Source organism: Condylura cristata, unplaced genomic scaffold, assembly GCF_000260355.1.
Source record: "Condylura cristata isolate star-nosed mole 26May11 unplaced genomic scaffold, ConCri1.0 scaffold00004, whole genome shotgun sequence".
NCBI classification, from domain to species: Eukaryota; Metazoa; Chordata; class Mammalia; order Eulipotyphla; family Talpidae; genus Condylura; species Condylura cristata.
In genome coordinates this window covers 63,159,216-63,181,625 of record NW_004567105.1, presented here as the reverse complement: position 1 = coordinate 63,181,625, position 22,410 = coordinate 63,159,216, and the positions used below count along the sequence as shown (strand labels likewise).

General features: G+C 45.5%; 2 protein-coding genes across 2 annotated transcripts; one reads left to right on the top strand and one right to left on the bottom strand.

The window, feature by feature from the left end:
• Window positions 1-2,376: 2,376 nt before the first annotated feature.
• On the top strand, window positions 2,377-6,121 carry RTP3 (receptor (chemosensory) transporter protein 3). The gene is made up of 2 exons (XM_004676611.1): window positions 2,377-2,531; window positions 5,212-6,121. Exons 1-2 carry the CDS (start codon window positions 2,377-2,379, stop codon window positions 6,119-6,121), a joined length of 1,065 nt encoding a protein of 354 aa, XP_004676668.1.
• A 4,659-nt stretch (window positions 6,122-10,780) lies between these two features.
• On the bottom strand, window positions 10,781-22,194 carry LRRC2 (leucine rich repeat containing 2). The gene is made up of 8 exons (XM_004676240.1): window positions 22,057-22,194; window positions 20,606-20,813; window positions 20,157-20,313; window positions 19,077-19,213; window positions 16,078-16,223; window positions 14,364-14,519; window positions 11,642-11,778; window positions 10,781-10,830 (listed from the first exon to the last, which is right to left on the bottom strand). Exons 1-8 carry the CDS (start codon window positions 22,179-22,181, stop codon window positions 10,781-10,783), a joined length of 1,116 nt encoding a protein of 371 aa, XP_004676297.1. The 5' UTR covers window positions 22,182-22,194.
• Window positions 22,195-22,410: the final 216 nt, after the last annotated feature.

Sequence of the window (22,410 nt, the reverse complement as noted above, 5' to 3'; positions counted from 1 at the left end):
TTGGGAGAAGGCATAGGGACGTGATCGACAGGACCAGGAGTGGGGCAATGTGCGGGATTTTCTTGGACTTGGGTGGTGATTATTTGAGCGTGTACATTTTGATGGCTCTTCATTTTGATAGCTGTACCAACATTAACTGTGTCTTTCATATCCAAAAAGTTTCTTTTTAGAAACCACCTGCATGAAGACTACAGTCTCCTCAGCAACCCCCAAAGGTGTTGCCCTTGCTTGGAGGGTCAGAAATGCCCCCTGTGGCGCTTGCAATGCTAAGCTTTGAAGAAATGACCTCTTCTCTCCAATGGCAGCCCTGTTGGTGCTAAAGAAGGGAGGGGGGAGTGGGAAGGAGGTGGATATTTATAAATGGACAAAGGCAAGGCTACCTAAGTCACAGTGGGATGGGAGTTGATCTTGGGCATGGGCTCCTGAGGAGGGCAGGGGAGGGGTGGGGGGAAGAGGGAGAAATCTGGCTGGTAGGCCCTGGGAACATCAGGAGTGCTGGCGATACTCAAACACTGCACGTGGCTGGTTAGCTCCTCAGTCACCTTATAAGGGAGCTCCACCATCATCTGCCTGTCTCACAAAGAGGAGGTAAAGGTTCCAGAGCAAGGTCTAGCAGAAGTGCCTGCCAGGCAGCCGTTGCCCCCATGGGCCACACTGCCCTCACCCCAGCTCACCCCAGCTCATCGATATTCCCCTCAAAAACTGCATGTCCCTGCTTGGACATGCCAAGAAGGGCCTGGAATGTTCTCCACAGAATGTTCTGCCAATATCCACCCTCCTCCCACACTGGCCCTGAGCCCTTGTGATCTGGGGCCCCCAGTGTATTGCTGTCCATCAACATTAGCTGAGGTTGACAGAGCAGGAACATCAAAGGGAGGGGTCCGCATGGGGGAATAAGGAAACAAATGGAAAAACGAGTGAAACTCCCAGCTGGTGCTGATACCTGAGGCTGCACAACCTGCCTCACAGCGGACCCCCACCCACCTCCAGTCAGGCAGGGCAAGAACCCACCACCCCCAGTTCAGCCCTGGGGGGCTGCTGAGTGAGCCCCAGACTGGAGAGTCACCAGGACCTCAGCCTGACCCCTGAGGCCGCACTTCCTCCCTGGCCAGCTCCTGCTCTCCCACGCCCTGCCAGAAGTCTTCCTTTTCACTTGTTGATTAAATTTTGGACCAGTCCAGGGCCCAGCTAGAGTTTCAGGAATCGGGGAAGCTGGTAGCAGAAAGCTGAGACTAAAGACTGAGCCAGAGGCCGGCAGGGGCCCAGCGGCTGGTAAGGTCTGCTCGGGGCTTTATTTCCTGGTTCCTGCTGTACTCTGGGCCCAAACCATCCATGGGGGTGCAAGACACAGTCCACAGAGCATGAAAGCAGAGCATCCTGCTGGAGACCATAGTGAGCAGGAATGGGGGTTGGAGGGACTGGGGCAAGAAAGGGACACTGATGGAAAAGGCGGAGTTGTAAGGCCACCCCACAATTCGTTTGACAGCTGCCCATGCAAGAGAGGACCATCTGCTTGCTCAGTGTCAGTCACAGAGATGTTGAGGTCACGGGCTGAGGCTGGGGGTGTGGGGGGGGGGAGGGTTGGGCAGAGGTAAGAACCCACACAGCTCCTAGCAGGAAATGGAGCCTCCTGAGAGCTCTTCGACCACACTATTCCCTGTGCCAGCCCCTCCGTCTTTACAGAGCCCACTCCTGGCACTGGCTGGCTTTGCTCACCAGAGCTGGCAATCACCCTACAGTGCAGTCACACGCAGGCCATGTTCCTCAAGTCCCGCAGTGTGATGCTTTGATTGCTGCTATCCCTGTAAGGGGCAGAAGCCAGATTCCAAGGCAGCATCTCTTCCCATACTCCCCACACCCCAGAGGGATGAGGTAACACCTTGGGCTCCCAGTGTCTGCAGGCAGGCGGAAGCCATGTCTTCTCACTCACAATTCCATGTTGGTGCCTCTTGGGGGCTGCGTCCTTCAGGGTGTCTCTCCTCCCCCACCACAAGCACAGCAACCCAACAGGCAGGCTTTCCAAAGTCTGGAGCAATGGCCAGAGTGGGAGCCTGGGTTCAAGGGAGGTAAACACAGCAGACTGAGAGCCAGTCTGCCTGACATGGAGTCCAAACATCTCCTTGGTTAATCATTGATGGATGAACGCAGGCATTCTGAGTCTTTGAAATCCCCCATAGAGCCTAGAGCTGACCTTGGAACTTAGAGCCAGAGTCAACTGACCTTTGTCCTTGCAGCAAAGACCTGGGCCTGATCTAGGCCCACAGAAGAAGAGCAGGGGAGAGGCTTTAGTCTCTAAAGTGGGACACCTCCCATCTTGCTATAGATCCACTCAAGCCCAGGACACCTTCATGCACCCCACTCGCCACAGCAGCAGTGATGGGTCAGGACATCGAGGAATGGAAGCAAGAGTTCCAGGCATTGATTCAGGAGGTAAAACCAGGACACAGATGGACCCTGACAGTGGACAAATGCCTTCTTCCCAACAACCTGAAGCCCAGGTGGATGCAATACCAGCAGCACACCTTCGCCAGGTGAGTGGGAAATCCAATGGCACTTGTTCCAGAAGAGTCTTGCTCATTTCTTACCGTGTACACCTGTTGCTTTCCTTGATGCTATTCCATGCTTGTGAACTGGAGATTATAGAAAGTAAAATACCTATTATCCAGGAAGCTTAGTTTCAGATGAAGTGGTTTATTTTTCCTTTATGATGAACCCCAAAACAAGAGCAAGATGAGCACAGATGTGGATTAACACCAGATACAGAGAAATAAGGCAGGACACACAGAGTAGAGAGGGAAAGAGAGAGAAAGGAGTGACAACAGGAGACCCAGAGGAGCAGACTCAGTGAACACACACTCTGCTTGGACCCTGGGACCCACCCGAGAGCCCACGGAGATACCCCCTTGGGGGCGGGCAGAGGACAGAGCAAGTGAGCAGCACACAGCAATCTTGCCCTCCTGCGCTGGGGGTCTTCTTTGAAATGGGGCCCTGGAAGTCACCCAAAGCTCTTTCTAGGTGGAAAAGCAGAGCCCCGAGATGGGACACAGAGAGGTGGTTTCTGGAACTCTATCCCTGGATGGAGCAAGGGTTGGTTGCCTGTGTGATACCCTCTCCAGCCCACCACCTCAGGCTCCCGGTGTCCTGGCATCCAAGGCTCAGCAAGCTGCTACTATAAAAAGAAAAAAAGAAGGGAAGAAAAACCTGGATTAGTTGGTGTTCCCCAAGTCCCCGAGGCAGAGGGAGAGACCTGACGGGTTTTGCCAGGCTTCTGCTTCAGATCTGGAAGCAGCATGTATCGTTCTGTCCGACCCACCCGGCCAACGGGTCACATTGCCCTAACCTAGCCGCAAGGGGGCTGGGTGGTGGGAGGGCATGAGCACTCAGCGTCCCTGCCACACTGCAGCCCTCACTCCTCTGTCACTCCTGTGGGGGGGCAGCCGCCTGCTTCCCTGCCTTCTTCCCCGTCTCCTTAAGTCCAGGCCTGTATCTGTTCAAATTTCATTTTTTTAAAACATTTATTTATTTATGCATACAGAACTGAGGTGCAGACCAGAGGTGCAGGAGCGGTGAGAGGATTCACCAGAGACAGAGCGGGGAGCAGGACAGGCAGATCGACAAAGTACACTGCTGAGGGCAGCAGCAGGTGGTTAGGAGAGGTCTGCTGCATCCTGTGGATCACCTCCAGGGCCGGGGGTCGAACCCGCACTGAAATGGCTGTGGCTACAGTTGGCCTGCAGTGCTGCATCCTAACCCATTGCCCCACCAGGGAGGGCCCTGTTCAAATTTCTTAATGCAGAAAATTGCCCTGTGCCCTCCCTGGTGGCGCAGTGGGTTGGAGTGCTGCACTGAAAAGATAGGCCAAGCTGTGGCCTCTTCAGTGTGAGTTCAATCCCCCGCCCTAAAGGTGACCCACATGGCACAGCAGACCTCTCCTGACCTGCTCCCCTCAGCAGTGTACTTTTTCATTCTGCCTGTTCTACTCCCGCTGTTGTGAATCCTCTCACTGCCCCTGCACCTCTGGTATGTACCCCATTTCTGTATGCATAAATAAATAAAGTCATTTTTTAAAAATTGCTCTTCTCCCTGCTGCAAGGAGATGTCGTTCTTTTATGCCCTGTTGAGGCCAGGGGCACCTGGAAAAGGAAGCTTTTCAGGCTGCCTTGAGCAATGACTTGGGTTGGACATGTAGCCCAAAGAAGAGAGAATTAACTCTGTAGTCTCCCTGAATTTCCAGATTGGGGGCCCTGGTTAACCAAGGCAAAGCAAGACTTCCCCCTAGACATGATTTTCAGGGCCCCTCCCGGGTCTACAGGCCTATGACTTACTGTCTTAGTCCACTCAGGCTGCTATAAAAATAATCAACTAAATAAGACCTACCAGCTGGGCAGCCCATGAGCAGCCAAGGTTTATGGCTCTTAGCTCTGAAGCTGGAAGTTCAATCTCAGGATGCAGGTGAGGAGCCCTCTTTTGGGCCCCAGACTTCTTGGCAACAGGAGTTAGGGCATGCTGGGGATCTCTTTCGTCAGGGCACTAATCCCATCACGAAGACTTCACCCTCATGACCTGAGCACCTCCCCAAGCACCCCCAACCCTTTCTAACACGAGCACTTTAAGATTTTTGTATATAGAACTGGGGTACAGGCCAGAGGTGCAGGGAGTGAGAGGCTTCACCAGAGACAGAGTGGGGAGCAGAACAGGCAGATCGACGAAGTACACTGCTGAGGGGAGTAGCGGGCGGGTCAGGAGAGATCTGCTGCGCCATGTGGGTCAGCTCCAGGGTGGGAATCAAACTCATACTGAAGCTGCTGGGGCCAGCTTGCAGTACTGTGTCCTAACTAGTTGGGACACCAGGGAGGGCCAAGTTGGTAACATTTTGACCAACTTAAATCTGCATTTGAAAAGGCCTTGGTATGGGGTCAGGAGAGAGGTGGAGCCCTGGCCTGGGCAGGACAAGTTCACAGTGTGCGCCTCACCTCTAGAATATCACGTCAGAAGACGCCCTGGGCAGCTCTGCCCGCTCAGAACTGCTCTTTTCAGGACAGACGCCTGTGGTCACAGCATGTGCTGGCAGTACAGCAGAGAATGGAAGAGGGGCTCGGTGATTCTTTCCCCCATGCCTCGATCGAGTCGCTGTTTGTGACTCCTTCCCTCTCTTGGCCCACAGTATGGATAGAATGCGCCAACCGAGGGTCTCGTCTTCGGTCTCCACAGGTTCCAGTGTTCCGTGTGCTCGCGAAGTTGGGCCTCTGCCCGCGTGCAGGTCCTTTTCCACTTGCGCTGGAATGAGGAGGCCTCCCGGGGTGAGGTGAAGATGAGGGTCTTTGCACAGAAGTGTCAGAAATGTTCCCAGGCTCCCTTTGAGGCCCCACAGATCATGAAAGAGAACATCTCGCGCATCCTGAACAACCTGGTCTTGCACATTTTGAAGAAATGCTACAAAGAAGGATTTAAGTTGGTGGAGATTCCTGTGATCATCAAGGAGGTCTCTCATGAAGGACCACATGACAGTCACAACTGCGAGGCATGTCTGCAGGGCCTCTGTGCTGAGAGTAGGTCAGGTCCGGTCGTACAGTCCCCAGCATTTCCAGCGCTTCCCCCAATAAGCTCACAGCCTGGGGGGGTCACCCCTCAAAAGCCTTTTCCCATAAAGAGTAGCCCCATGGTGGAAACAATAAAGACCAAAAAGGAGGTGCTCAAGCATAGCCCCATGGTGGAAACAGAAAAGAGGGTACCCAAGCCTTCTCCCATCAGGAGTAGCTCCTTGGTGGAAACAGAAAAGAGGGTGCCCAAGCCTTCTCCCATCAGGAGTAGCACCTTGGTGGAAACAGAAAAGAGGGTGCCCAAGCCTTCTCCCATCAGAAGTAGCTCCTTAGTGGAAACAGAAAAGAAAGAAAAGAGGTTGCCCAGGCCCCGGCCTTCTGGGCCCAGTCAGTCTGTGAGATTCCCCACTTACTGGAGCCCAGGAGTACACACCAGCCACCACGTGGTACCCCCCTCGTGGGAGTTGCCCCCTCCCCACATGACCCGGAATTCCACACGCAGGAGGCTGCACCTGTGCTGCTGTGTCCTCCTCATCGTCATCATCACCATCACGGTCACCGTCTTACTAAACACTCTCTGAGCCTCTCAGACAAACACACAGGACATGGGTTGCCTTATCCCACTGGCAGGAAATGTTCAAAATAGGTAAATTCAGAGACAGGCAGTAGCCTGGTGGCTACAGGAGGGGTGGAAAGGGAGCGGTGACTTTCTGTGTGGGCTTTAGGGAATGTTGGTGACAATGTTTTGGACAGGGAAGAGTTGGTGGCTGCACTGGGCAGGCACCAAAAGCTACTGAAGGGTCTGCCATCAGAGGTTCATGCCATGTCATGTGAATTGCACCTCAATTAAAAAGAAACTTGGGCCATTTCGTTCATTCTCTAGAGAACTGAGACAGAAGCATTTGTAGCTCACAGGACTATGGAAATCTGAAATGTAAGTCCGCTCACCAGAAACTCTGCAAAACCCTCTACCCTCTGATGTCCATCTGTGGGGCCTTTGTGATCGAAAACCTGAGACTAAAAACCTCGGTTCTAAAGCAACGGCCCCCATGCAGCTAAGGGAGGCAGTGGGACCACCCACCAAGGTGGAAAAGACACCCTTGAAACTCCATTTAGTCTTTTTAACTTATAATTTCTTGTTGCATGTGTTACAATGTATGCTATATATATGGTGTATGTTCCTTTAGTATACTCATAGGAGAGAGTAAAGCTATAATGAATCTATAAATCAATATATATAGCATATTTGCAGCATGTGCTCATGTTATCAGTGATAGGATTACACAATTAAAACATTGGGGGACCTCTGTTCTAAAAGACCCATGTGGAAATATGTGGGGGATTCGCTCCAGAATTCTCAAACCAAAAGTTTTTTGAACTTTTCTGATTCGTATAAAGAACTTTAAAATTCACTCACATACGACATGGAAATAGCCCAAATGACCAAAACTGGACAACTGGATTAAAAAGATGTGGTACATATATACAATGGAATATTACTCAGCAACCAAGAAAAAGAAACACATGTCTTTTGCAGCAACTTGAATGGAGCTGGAAAAGATCACGCTTAGTGAGATAAGCCAGAAAGAAAAGGAAAAATACCACATGGTTTCTCTCATAGCAGGAATATAACAGGACAGGTGAGAAAATAATGATAATGATGAACAGCTATACACCAGAGACATTTTGTGGGGGTGCAGTGGGGAATGGGATCAAAAACAATGGGGGAGGGAAATGCACTGGACTATGGTGAGGACACATGGGTGATTTGGTGATGGGAAGCCCAAAGGGATTGCAACTGAGATGGAAAAATGCACAAAAATATGTAAAAATAAACTACTATAATTTTTTAATTAAATTAAATAAATAAAATTCACACATATTATTTTCATCAAGAAAGACAAATCCTTCCATTTATGTGCCTTAAATTAGCAACACTGTCACCTCTCTCTTAAATTTTTCTTTATTCTCAAGGCTTTCAGGAATGCTTAAACTCTGAAAACTTTTCTCACAGGCCATTATTAACCCAATCAATTCAAGTCAAAAGAAACGCATGCCAATGTGGGTAACGTCCAAAAGATTGTCAATGATCATCAGCCTCTTCAAAATTCACAAAACATGTTCAGAAAGTTGCAAGAATAAACAGCCTGAAAGTGGGAATCCCAGGTCTTATTTTATTTAAGATTCATTTATTTTTGCATACAAGAACTGGGGTACAGACCAGAGGTACGGGGTGGGGGGTGAGAGGAGTCACCAGAGACAGAGTGGAAAGCAGAACAAGTAGATTGACTGAAGTACACTGCTGAGGGGAGCAGCGGGTGGGACAGGAGAGGTCTGTTGCACCATCTGGATCACCTCCCGGTCTGGGGATGGAATTCCTGCTGCAGTGGCTGCAGACAGCTTCACAGTGCTGTGCTTTAACCCGTTGTACCATCTGGGGGGCCCAGGTCTGATTTTCGACTGATTGATTCTCACACCTGGGCTGTGGGAGCTACAGGGAGACCACTCACAGCTGGAATTAGAATTTAGCCATAATGTCCTTACCCCACATATGTGCATTCAGCTTACAAAGCCACTCCTCTGCCAGTTGGTGCTCAATGCTGGGTCCTCTTGGTTTTCCCAACCCCCAAGCCACCCCATGAATTTCACAATCAAGACAGTAATTCATGTGATGTCTTATCTTCTTTGGTTCAATTACCAGTTTAACTGATTTCTATCCTGAATTAAGAGTAGCGCCCAGTGTTAATCCGTCACTTGCTCCCCTGTGATTTACATAACATTATAATAAAATAATTCAGGCATCTCAGGTTTTCATTCTGATGACATAGTTGGATATTCTAAGGGGAGACATTCAAGCTGATACAGCTTCGCACCATTTCAAGTTTTAAAACTTCGAATGAATTTCCTAAATGTTAGAAACATATCCAACATACATGTCATAAAATAAACCAATGTACAGCACAAAACAATACTTCAAAGTATCTAAATTTCCTTCCCACTCAGAAGTATGGAGATGTACCCGGAGACAGGGAAAAAGAAGAGACGCAGGCAGAATGGGAAAGGTAATAGCTGATTTCTGGAGCTACTATGCAATCATCATGAACTTCCCCAAACTGGTGTTTGGCAAGCATGGTAAGTGGTCATTCTAGAAAGTAAAGAAATCTACTGTGGAGCTTGCTAGTAAGTGAAAGGCACAACTTTAACTTCCAAAGTATGAAGAATGGGTAAAAAAGTGTTTGGAACCAGAAAATTTTTCTTCTAAGAAGTACATTTTATTTTTCCATTCATACTGCATTAATGTTCATCCATGTATCACACCATGTAAATTACTTTTCCGAATTATTTCAGTCCATATACATCATATAGAATGCATTTTTACATGTATATGACTATATTAAACAGCAGGGTATTCAAATAATATATTTATTTTGTTGTCTATGTAACATGAAACAATACTAATGCAGTATTTTCTCATCTTTCTATATGTAATACAAAGACAAGGTCTTTGCACAAAAACCTGGTTTTAAAGAAATAAAAGTAACGAAAATAAGTTATGGATAGTCGAGTTGTATGAAAGCCCCCAGATATAGTTTCCATTGGCCATATGTTAACATTTAAATCCCAAAATGAATCAAATAAAATAGTAAATTTGAATTATATTTTTAAATACTTAAAAAGAAAAATACAATTGTACGAGGTTCAATTAAAGTGATTGTTCATCTTCCTACTCTGATCTCCAATCTACTCTCAGAGCTTGTTTTTAAGTGAAGCAATACTCTACTAAAGCATTAATCACCATGTGGTTTTACAATGCTCTGCCTGCTCTACAGGTGTGAAGGATAAAATATTTAGAATTATGATGTAAGCTTATCAAGACAAAATATCAGGGCACCAATACTAATCCTGTTTAAATGCATGCCTCTGGGAATAGATAAGAAAACACTTTAAAAAATCACTTTTCACTTTTTGCTCAGTTGACTTCCCAAAAAGTCCAACTGGTCAGACTTGCATTGTCAAATAGGCTACCACTATGACTACTTACATTAAAATTTTAGTTTCTCAATTACACCAGTCCTTGTCCAAGAGTTCAAGAAGCACATAGGTCTGGGGATTACTCTATTGGACAGAGCACATTTCCATCACTGCAAAAATTTGTAGTAGACAGTACTGGGGTAGGCCACAGAAGAGTCAATTCATATATAAAAACATGTGAATATATGTGTCTTTTCCTTCTTTGTCACAAAAGCTACTTAAGTGGATCTTCAAGGCTGTGTGAGCTTCTATTTTTTAGCCCAAGACAGTAGTATAAAAACTAGAAGCGTGTACAATTTCTCCGAATCATAGACGATGCTGTAAGAGTCCCAAACCCAGCAAGGAATCCTGTCTTTGTGAATATAAACCCCACTAGCATAGGCTGCCCCTGGCCACAGCATTCCGGCCATGGTCGGAGCTGTCTGGTTGAAGCCACAAGGTGGCTTCTCCTCATCAGGCCAGACCAGTCACCACAGCCACCGCCTAAGGCCACATGAAGAGGGGCCTGAGGGCACCACCTTTGCAGAAGCAGGTTCCAGGAGGCCACTCAGGGCAGGTGACCAGCCATGCAGGCCGTGCAAGGTCTCCCCTGAAGCGTCCAGCCCCAGCTTCCTCCACTAGGACCAGCACAGCATCTGGGCATCGACTGAGTGCTCGGAAGGCTGTGGCCTGAATACACCCAAGTCTCTCCTGAAAGCCCACCCTTGCAAAATATCATTGAAAACACGTAGAAATAGAAATGTGTATAAAGCCAAGGAAAGTTATTCTCATTAAAAGAAATAATGCATTAAGAACATTTTTCAAAATAATAAAATAAACCTTTGTCTGACTTGTCAAATATGTGTTGTTTTCTCAAGCCCATTATCCCTTGATTTCTGAAAACAATGCCATCAACTTCAAAATTTGGTCTTTAGGTTATAATTTTCTAAAACAGTACCTCTTCTAACATATTAAATGTGCACTCATTATTTGGAAGCAACTATATACACATGCATCTTTAAATGTCATTCTATATACCCATTCACCAGATCTACAGTCCACAGAGAGAGGTATTCATATATTGAAATTTAAAGGTTATTTTTCCTCACAGTTATGACGGGGCTTCTAGTCTTTGTCCTCAAGTATAAGCCATTATTCCTATATGACACGACCCACGATGTGAAGATTTATAGATCCACTCTGTAGGGAGATTTTTCTGATGGATGGTATCAAAGCTGAAGGCTAAAAGAGACTTTGGTAGTATAGCTGGGCACAGATTCTATAACAAAAGGAAAAGAGCAAACTCAAGCATTCACCATTAGATTGCAAAGGTCACTACATTTATGACATATTTTAAGTAAAGAGATAAATGTTCTTATCACCATCACTAAAGTGTAGTCAAGCTTTAAAAACAGCTAGATCTAAGAGAGAATAAGCTATCAATATCTTAGAAATTGTATGAGCCTATAATGATGAAATATGACAAGAGAGAAATAGAGGACAAAGAATGTGGAACTATGGACCCCAGATGTCTATAAGAGAAATCTGGGCTGTTTATAGGAGAAATACCGTATGACCTAAGCCAGCCTTTCTCTCAGCCTTCCTCTCCCACTACTTACTGTGCACTCTCTCCCTTCAGAGCCAAACTGAGATTGAGGGAACAACATGAAGGACTAAATCTGCTGTCCTTCCCAAGGACTTTATATGAGGTGCCTTTATTTTTTAGTTTGGATGGATTTTGAAATGAAATCTTATTTTCCCACCAACTAGGATACTCTTGTTATCATTTCATTAGAAACTCACATATAACTAGTAATGCAAGCCTCACATTTTTTTTAAGCCTCACATTTTAAGTTGTGTGCCCCCCACTCTACATCAGAGAGTTGATCATCTATCAAGCTTTTGAGTATACTAGGAAAATCTGATATTTTAAGGGAATGTGGAGGCATTTTTTGGTAAATAGAAAAATAATTTGCAAAGTAACCTGCCCAACCAATTAGCTTTTGGTCAATTTGACTTATCAATATTTATGTTACACAAGTAAATGGAGTTCTGTATGTTTTAAATCATTTGAAATATGAATAGCCTACCTCTTTCTTTGAGATCTTCAATATAGGCTTTCATAAATTCTTTATCAAAATGCTGGCGATCTTGTTCAGTTTCCACCAGTTTGTCATCTTCTTGACACTGATTATTATCAATAGGATTATCCATGAGGCTAATAAATCTATTTGAGAAAGTATGGAAAATACCACATTTTTAGCTGTAGGATTCTTCTCAAGAGTAGTTGCTCTTTATGATATTACATGTCAATTCCTTACTTATTCTTCAAAATCTCAGTGCACCATGAAATATTAGCACTGTCAATGGAATTCCACCATATGGGGATTATTATAGAAATAATTGAACAGATTTATGGGATCAGTTTAAGGGTTACTCTGTTTAAAGCTTCATGGGAAATGAGAGACACTTATCACAGAGGCCAGTGGGCAGGAGGCCTGAGGTAACAATAACACATTCAGCCAGATCCTTAAAACTGTACAATATTCTATATTTGCTATGACTCTCAATTAGTAACATCAAACTCTAAAATGATATGGTAAATTAACAAAATCCCCACAAAAAGGGCATTTAAAAAAAATGAACTGCTACAAACAAAGGAGGGAGGAGGGGGGAGAGAAGGAAGAGGTCTCAAGAAGAGCAGGTGTGAAGTATGGGGCCAATCCACGACCACTAATGGAGAATTTCTTATTCCTTTATGTACAATAATTTGTGACTTGGTATAAATTCTTTTTGATATGCTATATATTATATGCATACATACATACGTATGTGTATTATATATGTATGTGTATATTGTATACATACGTACATATATATATACATATATGCTAATAAGCATTCTTAGGCTATAAAGTGAAGAACAGCCCTTATCATTTTCTAACTACCCAATTTCTTCACTGGCATGTGAAGTCATTCACACCTTCCCCACCAGTTTACATAAAATTCTTGTATCATGTATTAGGGTTCATTTCAGGACTATTCTGTTTTTATAGTTATCTTTAAATCATTGCTCCGTACCACATCATCTTGATCACGATGCCTTTCAAACACAGGTAAGCACCTTTTTTTACACACCAGGTAAGGCAAGTTCTGTCACGTTACCCTCACTTCCCAAAATTATCATTGTTGGTCTTAGCTTTTTGTCTCTCAAATATACCTTCAATTTGGTTTTTCAATTTCCAAACAAGAAATCACATTGAAGATAAGATTGAAATATTATACCTAAGTATAACTTTTGACATGTTTACAGTCTTTACATCAAAAAAAAAAAAAGACTTCTTTGATATCAGAACAACTCTGAGTTCCCTTCATATAAGAGAAATATTTTTTCTAAGGTCTTCCCTAGATATTTTTTATTTTTGGTTATTCCTAATAATGCCAATATTCTTTCCATTCTTTTTCTTTTTTTAAATTACATTATTATTTATACCTTTTACATCACCGTGCAGTCCCTGTAAAATGCCCACCACCGGCTCACTCGGAACCATCACCACAGCCGCTTGCACTCTGCTCCCCTGCCTTGGTGCCTTTCCTCTCCCTCCCTCACAGAATGCCCCTGGTTCACGGTTGCCTACTAATGTCTTTCCATTATTTTTCTAAGAAGTCAGTGAGCTACTGAGTTTTAATACCAATGTGTGTCTTGTCTTTCTACTGAACTTTCATTAATGCAGAGAACTTCCATGTTCCTTTCCAAGCCCAACCGCTCTATCATTTGGTTATTGGAAAGGACTTGTTACCTCCGCAGGCTCAGCTGTGCCTTGACCAGGTTCCCCTCCCAATCTTGGCTAAGAGGCTGCTGCAGTGCCTGGCTGCTAGACTGTGGAAGGGGCTCTAGGGGTCACCACCCCTCTGGCTGGTGAACCCCTTCCTACCCAGACCACATTCCTAAGAAGACCCGTGGAAGGAATTGGGTAACACAGCAAAGAGGTGTTGATCTCCTGGTTATACAGGAATAAATTTAGTCTCTTTACAGTACTTAACCCCTTTGTGATGCGTGTTATGGCAGAACTGGAGGATTTATGTTGCTAGTGAGCATTTATCACTGAGAGAACAGGAGAATCCTCCCCCTGGTGGAGGCCTGAGGAACAGCTAGCATTCAAAGTCGCTGGGACACAAGAAGTAGGTGACTCTGGCTGAAGCTGTAAGGTTCCTGGGGAGGCTTCAAATTGCTGGGAATGAGCCAAAATGGTTCTGGGGTACAGGTGATGGAGCAACCCCAAAGCCCCGAATTCTGGCAGAAAAGCCAACGAGAGCCAAGGCGGTGTGTCTGGAGTCAGTTAGAGGACAGCAGAGCTATGGATTTTCAAGTCCACTTCCAAGTTAAGAAAGATCTGCCAGTTCCCACCCCAGATTAGAATCTGGATCACATTTGCATGCATGGGGTGGTTTACAGGGCCTTTCAGGAAACCCAAAGAAAAGCTAGGCAGCCAGGGGGGATTCAGCAGCCTGAGCCCTGCCAGCAGCAGATGAGGGCTGAGGACAGGCCTGGGGCCTGAGGGCACCCCTGCTGGGCCTCCAAACAGCAGGGAGCATTTGTCTAGACGTCCTCTGAGCCCCACCTCCCTAGAATTTGAAGTAGCCAAAATCTTCCAATTCCAATACAGAACGTCTGTATATTGGGATCAGAGCCTCAGAGTATGACCACCTCACACTCCGCGGGTGCCAGGCCTCCATCCAGGTGCCAGGGCCCCCATGCCCCACCTCCCCACCTGTGTGTGGTGTGTCTCTACTCACTCGGGGTCTACTCACTTTAAAGGCGTGGATGAGTCGCAGAGAGCAGTCGGGAGTTCCACCAAATGGTCCCCACTGACCACCAGCAAGGTGAGCTTCTTCAGGTTAAGCAAGGCATGAGGGAGATAGGTCAGCTTGTTCTTATACAAGAGAAAGGTCTGCAGCTCTTCCAGCCTAAGAAGTAGTAAAGGGGTTAAACGCAAGACCTGGTTTCATGGCTAAGAAAATAAAATGAATTAAAATGAACTCTCGTATAAAATCCCTATTTGGTTCATTCTATAGACAAAAAAAAAAAAACTGACTTTTTAATTATTAAGGAAAGTGATGCCACGTGGCAAAATTTGATTTTTAAAGCTTTTGCTGGCTTAACTGTCCGTGGAAGACACAGCAGCAGGATGAGCGTGGTATATATGTGATATCATAGTGTTGTGGGCCCAGAGCCTCCTCAACTGCCCCAGGGTTAACCAGTGAAGGGAAAGAAACCATGTTAGAGTTCGAGTGAGGGTATTTCTTCTATATATCTCAAAATTAGATATTCTCCCATGATATTTTCTAGTTTGCAAGTAGGAAGGACCCTTTGGAGTGATAAGGAAATGAGCAAGATAACCTGTGGATCTGTTTCACTCTGCTTTCCGTTTAATTCTAATTCAATGACCTCCCTTCAGTTTTTTCTTTCATTTATTTAAGTCACTGACCCCACAAATATTTCACAGAGTTCTCCTTATGTTTCAGATGGAAACAATCCCCACTCCATTTCATAAAGCTGGAAAGCACGGATACATGCTGCTTGTACTGAGTAGAGACAGGTCATACAAGGTAGCATCAGGGCTAAGCTGTTTGGCTTCAGTGCCCTGCCAGCTTACTTATTCTACTTGCTAAAGAAGACTTTAGGTGCTGGGAGGCCAGAGATTTTATGTTGTTCACCACTTTAAATCCAATGCATTCTCTGGGCCTACCATACAGGCCTCACCCTATTTGTGAATGAATAAATTAATTAATCTGACATAATTCAGTATAATAATTTTTTAATATCATAGTTTATTTTTACATCATTTTGTACATTTTTTTATCTCAATTGTAATCCCCGTGGGTTTCCCATCACCATAGTCCCCAGAACTTCCCTCCCCCCACCCCACCCCCCCACCTCTGTTTTTTGATCCCATTCCCCACTCCACCCCCACAAAATGTCTCCGGTATATGGCTGTTCATTATTCTTATTATTTTCTCACTTGGTCCATTACAGTATAATAATTTTTAAACATGAAATAGCTACAAGGATATAATCTGAAAACCTTCGAAAAATATCCATTTTGCTGGAAAGTATATATGCTAAATCAATAAAGGAAGCTAAAAATTTACCCTCACTGATATTCTAAACATAAAGTGAAATGTTCCTATTCCATTCATAATAAATTTACTTTTCCAATTCTGTGGAGTAAAGGAAAATTAAAGCTACTGTTCTATCGGGGATTAAAATGAATTAAGTTCACCAGAACAGGGAGAGGTGTTCAAATGCATACAGACAAGTGTAGGGGGGTGCGGGAGGCTTGTGAGACGCAGGCTAGAAACTCTTATTTTATGCAAAACCAAGCTAATTTCCTTGAAACAAAAAGCTCTGGAAAATTGATGGATTTCAAAGAACATTCATGTGCTATGCATGTTTAACATGTTAACAATATTTAAGGATTTGTAACTAATCCATACACCTCACCTTCCAAATTCAAGTAGCTACCTGTCTATGTCTTGCGGCAGGTCACTCAGGTTATTGTTGCTGATATCCAACCACTGCAAATTAGACATCCTCAGGACACAGATCGGGATGCTGGAGAACTGGTTTGCTGAGATATCGACGAATGTCACTTGCTTCAAACTACTTAACTAGAAAGAAATAACAAAATATTCTAATACTTTCATAAGAGTGGGAATTAAGTACAACTCATGACTAGATATAAAACAGATCATCTAGTGTGTTTTGGGAGACCTACTATGTGTCACTTACTGTGCAATGTGCTGGGGGTACTAAGAAAAACAGCACAAGTGGTTTATAATTTCATAAATAAGTGATACAATTTTATGAAGGAGGAACTAATGTGAAGAAGTGTTCAACTTGGCATGTGCAATGGATACCAAGAAATAAATCTATCCAAATCACAGTGAGGGGAGGGTCAGTCGTCAGGAAAAATTTCACAGACAGTGGAGTACATGAGTTCGGTCCTGAAGTCCCCAGACAGATAGAAAGTAAGGGAAGGGAACTCCAGATGGAACAGCATGTGCAAGGTCACAGAAGGCAGCGTGCACCACCAGAATTAGCAGGACGATCTGGGGAGACTGCCTCGGCGAATTTTGGCAAATCTTAAGACTTGCATCTGGCAAATTGCCATAGTAAGTGATCAGAAGCACCTACTATCTTTGCCTTACATCCATATTTTGGTTTTCAGCACTGTAACTGACACATGTAGGGAATTTCAAAGGCAAAATTTGATAGAGACAGAACTGTAGAAGGAACCACCTCTTACTGAGAGCCCATAAATAATATTTGGGCTCCTTCTCAAAACATATTTTCAAAACCCTTATGCCACACAGAGCCAGTGGGGCCAGCAGAAGGCTTTATCAAAAGGGAAAAAAGGAAGCTTCAGAGGACATAGGCCTCTCTTGTCCTAATATAACATCCGGTTCCATGTGGCCAAGTTCCTTGAGTAAGACACAGTCAGATTCATCTGACTGAAAAGGCATACTCTTACCTGTTCGTTCTAAATTTAGAGAAATGAATGTGAAGACGGTAAAGTGACGGTAAAGGAACCAACAAAGATATTCTGGGTGCCCCAATGGAGCTTAACATTTCTGACTGAGTTGTCAGGATGGTCAGGTCAGAATAAAAAATACGACTGAATTACTTTCGGTCTCACATCTTTCTTTCTTATGATGAAAGCAGAAAATGTGCTTATAGGCTAGAAGATACGTATTGAGACTCTTTAGGGAAATAACTTAAAGCTAAAATTTACAACACCAAAAACCACAGTGACATACATGCAAGGAGAGAAAGCTAGTTCCTGCCAGCTACTTCCATCAAGGGCAAAGTAAGCACGCATAAAAGCTTTGGAAAAGTATGTTTGCCTGAAAATTCCATGATGTCCAGCTAAAAATCTGACATGCAGTCACAGTGAGCAGGAAGTTCAATTGCACAGGAGTTTCAGGATCTATGCCTTTGTCTCTGAGTTCCTGGGTTGCCTTTCCTTGACTACCTGCAGGGCATTCATTCTACCTGCTATACTTCTAAATTTTTTTTAAGGTTCATTTATTTATGCATACAAGAACTGAGGTACAGGCCAGAGATACTGGGGTTGAAAGGATTCACCAGAGGCAGAGTGGGGAGCAGAACAGGCAGACTGACCGAAATACCCTGCTGAGGGGAGCAGCAGGTGGGTTAGGAGAGGTCTGCCATCTCAAATGGGTCACCCCTGGCCAGGGATCAAACTCATGCTGCAGTGGCTGGTGATAGCTTCACAGTGCTGCACCTTAACCCCTTGCACCACCAGGGAGGCCCCTACTTTTAAATGTTATATCAGGGTGATAGCAATTATTTGTGTAAGAAACATCCTCATGAAGACTAGCACAAAAATTTGAATAATCTCAACACTACTGAACAGATTGCTTGAAAATGGTTAAGGTAGCATGTCTAATGTTATATAATTTTAACCACAATTTTTTTTTTAACCTGGGTGTGGTATTCAGACCCAACAGTGCTTTCTTCGGTCTGTAGAAACTAGAATGGAGGGAGCTGTGTCTCCTCCAGAGACATACAAGTTGGGCACATGAAATTCAGGTACCCTCACAGACCTCTCCCCTTTATATGACTATGCAGTCTGTCCTCAGGTACAGAGCTGTCATTTACCTTGAATGCACTACAGAATGAACTGGTAGCTGAAATTTAAGACCATTGAGAATCATTCAGGACTAAATCCATGGAGCTGTATATGGGCAGAGTCAGTGAACTACAAACAGCCTACGAGGGAGATGACACATACACCCACTTATATGCCCCCCATGCAAAGGCCTGAAAGGTGCACATCAGAGCAACCTATCAGCGCTGCGTCTGGTAGGTCAGGCAGGTCATCAATAAGCCGCTGTTTTCCAGGAAAAATAAACCCAATTTCCGGTTGCCTGGTACAAACAGGCAAGTCAGAATTTGTGGGGAGGGAGTGATGGAAATCTGCTAAAACTGAATGGTGGTGAATTGCACATTTATAAGGAGCAAGTTTTATGTGGAAGTTATAGTCAATAAAGGGGGGCAGGTGGAGGTGAGGCGGAGACCCAGCTAGGCTGTTGTCCCTGTCTAGACAGCAGCCAACACGGGCTTGGACTGGGGCTGGTGGAAGGTCACAGCAGGAGTCAGATACAGAACATATTCTGAAGGGCTTACAAAGTGGATACGGGGCAAGGGGGCGGGAGAGGCCAAATGACGTGGCTTGTTTCCAGGTGAGCTGAGAAGTCCGAGCCACTTTCTAAAGTGGAAAAGACTGGGGAAGAAGGCCACTGGCGAGAGCCCTGGGCCCTGACTGTGCACCCGCACTGGGCCACTGTGCGTGTTCTTGGGTGAGATGGGAACTAACAGAAGCAGCTACTTCCTCCCTCCCAGCAGTTTCAGGAGAGGAAACTCCTGAGACTATAGACCATTACATGCCATAAACTGAATAAAAGTAAATTATAGAGCAAAGATGTTTACTCTCTTACTTCAAACGGGAGCTCAGTTAATTCTAGATTTCCAGAACAATCCAATTTCTCTAGATTTTCACAATCTCCCAGCTCTGGAGGAATGCTCTTCAGATGGTTGAAACTCACATTAAGTTCTCTTAGATTCTTCAGATGACCTGCCAACAGAAAAAAAACGAACATCCATGGGGAAGGTCCTTTAAGGTCTTTTACAAACAAAAAATCAAACAAAGATGTGTAACTGATGATGGGAAAGGCATTAAAACACTTTTATATTTTTTAAGTCCTCTTTATTAAAAGCCTGTTGATGTTTTATCCTGAATATGTTGGTCCTTCATTGAAGCATTTTTTGTTAATGTTTAACTGTTGAATCTTTGGTGGAACTGAAGTGAGGAGTGAGTAAGGGGCCTGTCCATGTTACATGGTCAGGTTCCAGCACCCCACAGAGTGGGTATTTTTCCAGGAAAAAAAAAAAAAAACAGATTCCTGGCTGCCCAGTGCAAATGGGCAAGTCAGAATCTTGGGGGAGGGATCAGCTTGAAGTCATGACACAGCAGACAAGAAGTGCAAAGTGCCAGGGGCCAACAGGCTGCCCAGCCCCACCCCATCTGAGCTTCAGGCAGCTCTTCCAACCCTCACCCACGTACCCCTGAGAAAGAGAAGCAGCAGTGGTCACTGTGGTCTTTGTTTATGATGCTGGAACTGAACAACAAAATGATTGAGAGAATTATACAACATAATTTGATCATAAAGACATAAACTGAACTAAATGTACCAATGGGCCAATATATAGAAATGCTATATTGTTTTTATGTTTATAGTAAATATATTATCGCATGTTTCTACCTCTAAAGAGGTTTCTAAAAGGAAGTAAAAAGCCCCCGGGCACAACATTGCTAAGGAAATGTATGTGCTGAGTCACAGAGGTGACATCATGACCCAAAGTGGACAAGCAGCTCCGGACCAAAGTGGACAAGCAGCTCCGGACGTGAGGCTGGAGCTGCCAGGCAGCACTGGGGCAGGAGGACAGGAGGCAGATTTCACAGGACCACCGGCCCCTACTCGGGTCCCCTCACAAGAGAGGGGCCTGAAGTAACATACCGATTTCAGCTGGGAGGTGTGAGATTTGGTTTTTCTGCAGATCCAGAATTCTCATCGCCTGAAACAGCTCGATGTAGGTAGGAATGATTTGAATCAGGGTATTGTTGATGTGCCACTCTTTCAGGTGCGTTTGCTCCTTCAGGGAATCGGGGAGCTCCTGAAATGGAACAGGTGGCAGCAGTCAGAACCATCCACCCGAGTCCCAGCTGAGTGGCAGGCTAACACTGCTTTGATTTTAAAAGCTCCACTAGCTCCAGACATACCACAAATATGCTCCCCCAGGGGCAGAGGGAGCACCCGCACCAGTGAAATGGGGGCTCTGCAACAACACCCTTGAGGATAAGGCTCACAGCCCCAGCCAGGCGCACCCCCCAGCAGCCCACATCCACCCGCTGGCGCAGAGCAGGGCTCAGCGTGCATGAGACGCACCTGCAGAAACAGGGTCTCACCTTCCACTGCTCGCCTGAAAGTTCAAACACAAACGCGCTGCTCCGTTTGTCTCTCTGCTTGGAAAGTGTGTTCTGCCTCGTGAGAGAGTTCTTTTCGATCTTTTCCAGGAGCCTCACATCGGTGTCAGTCACGCCATTCTTGCTGTAAGCAGCTTGGGGGATGCCTTTCCTCCGGCACTCGGCCACAAAATTCCATTCCTCCTTTATCCTAACAGGAGCAGCAGAGGCCACGTTACTTCCATGGGGAATGGCCATCACCTGCCTAGAGAAACCCTCCAGGCCATTTGGGTGCAGGCCAGTTCTTCCTGCTACAGGAGGCTTCCTCCTGCTGTAGAGTTGGGGGGGGGGTGTAGTGCCCTCCTTTTCTGTGCTGTCTGCCCTGGGGAATGTGGGAGAAGTTGTAAGCCCTCAGTCTTGCATGCTATTAACTGCTTTGACTTAAAAAGTAGAGGAGATCAAATAACCTGGTCTCACCCTGAGCTCAGCAACACCCTCTGAAACCAGTTCCTCTCTTCCTCCTGTTGTACTTGATTGAGCCTTCTATGTTATAAACCTGGGTATGAACTTCCCCTATTTTCTAGATCAAATCTCATGTCCTGTCAAAAAAAAAAAAAAAAGTAGAGGATGTGGGGCCTCCTTGGGTTAAGTCTCAGCACTAGGAAGCTTGTCACCAGCCACTGCAGCACGAGTTGGATCCCCGGGCAGGGAGCTGACCCCCATGGCACAGCAGACCTCTCCTGTCCTACCCACTGCTCCCCTCACAGTGTGTTTCAGTAGATCCACATGTTCTGCTCCCCACTCTGTCTCCAGTGAATCCTCTCACCCCCTGCAGTTCTTGTATGCAGAAATTTTTTTAAAAGGAAGTAGAGGAAGTAATGGGACAGAATTCCTGGCTAAAATTTCTACCACAATGATCTATGCCTTTGATGAATTACGATTACATTTTATGTTACATGGTGGTTCCCCAGTTTTCTAAAATGCAGAAGTACAGGAATCTGCTGATCTTTAAGGACACAGGCATGGGTAGAAATACATAGGCAGCCCTGGGATCTAACATACGACTTTCGCATGTCGTCCACCCGCCACCTTGGGCAATCTCAGTCCTGCACATGAGCGTGTTAGTTAAACACTTCAGGTTCACTCACTAGACCTGGTGCAGGACCTTCCCCATCACCCTCAGTGCCTTCTTTCCTGATAATGGACCTCATCTTGCTGCCCGCGGGATGCCCACAAAGCTGCAGAACATTCGCTACGTGGGCTCTGAAAACCAGGGCTGCTCCCCTCGTAGGGAGCAGGTGTGCATCTGGGCGGCAAGTGTGTGGGCTCTGAAGCCCGGGAAGGCAGTGTTGCTCAGTGCCAGGCCCCAGAAGAAAGCCAGCCCCTCCACACCCCGACTGCTGCCTGCCCGTCCCGGTTTGCTGAAGAAGCCACAGGAGAGCAGAGAAATATACTTTTCCAAGGCGCTTTGCTCCAGCCGCTCTTCCTCCTTCTTCTGCCAAGCTTTGTGCTTCTTGACACGAGTTTCCCACAAGCTTCTGACGACAGAAATGTCAAATACGACCACTTTATGCCCCATTTTGTGAGCATGAAATTACCTATTTAAAAAAAAAAAAAAGGTCAGCTTCATACATGCAGGCACACAACAGTTTTAAAATGAACTTTAAAATGGCCGTGAACCCACCAGTGGTCTCCGCCGGGAGAGAAGTCCCCGTTGACAAGCAGGATGGTGGTGTGCCAGTGTTCTCCAGGCCTGGCTGTACTCTGCATATGTTCAGTACCCCAGGGTCATCCCCCAGAGGCATCCT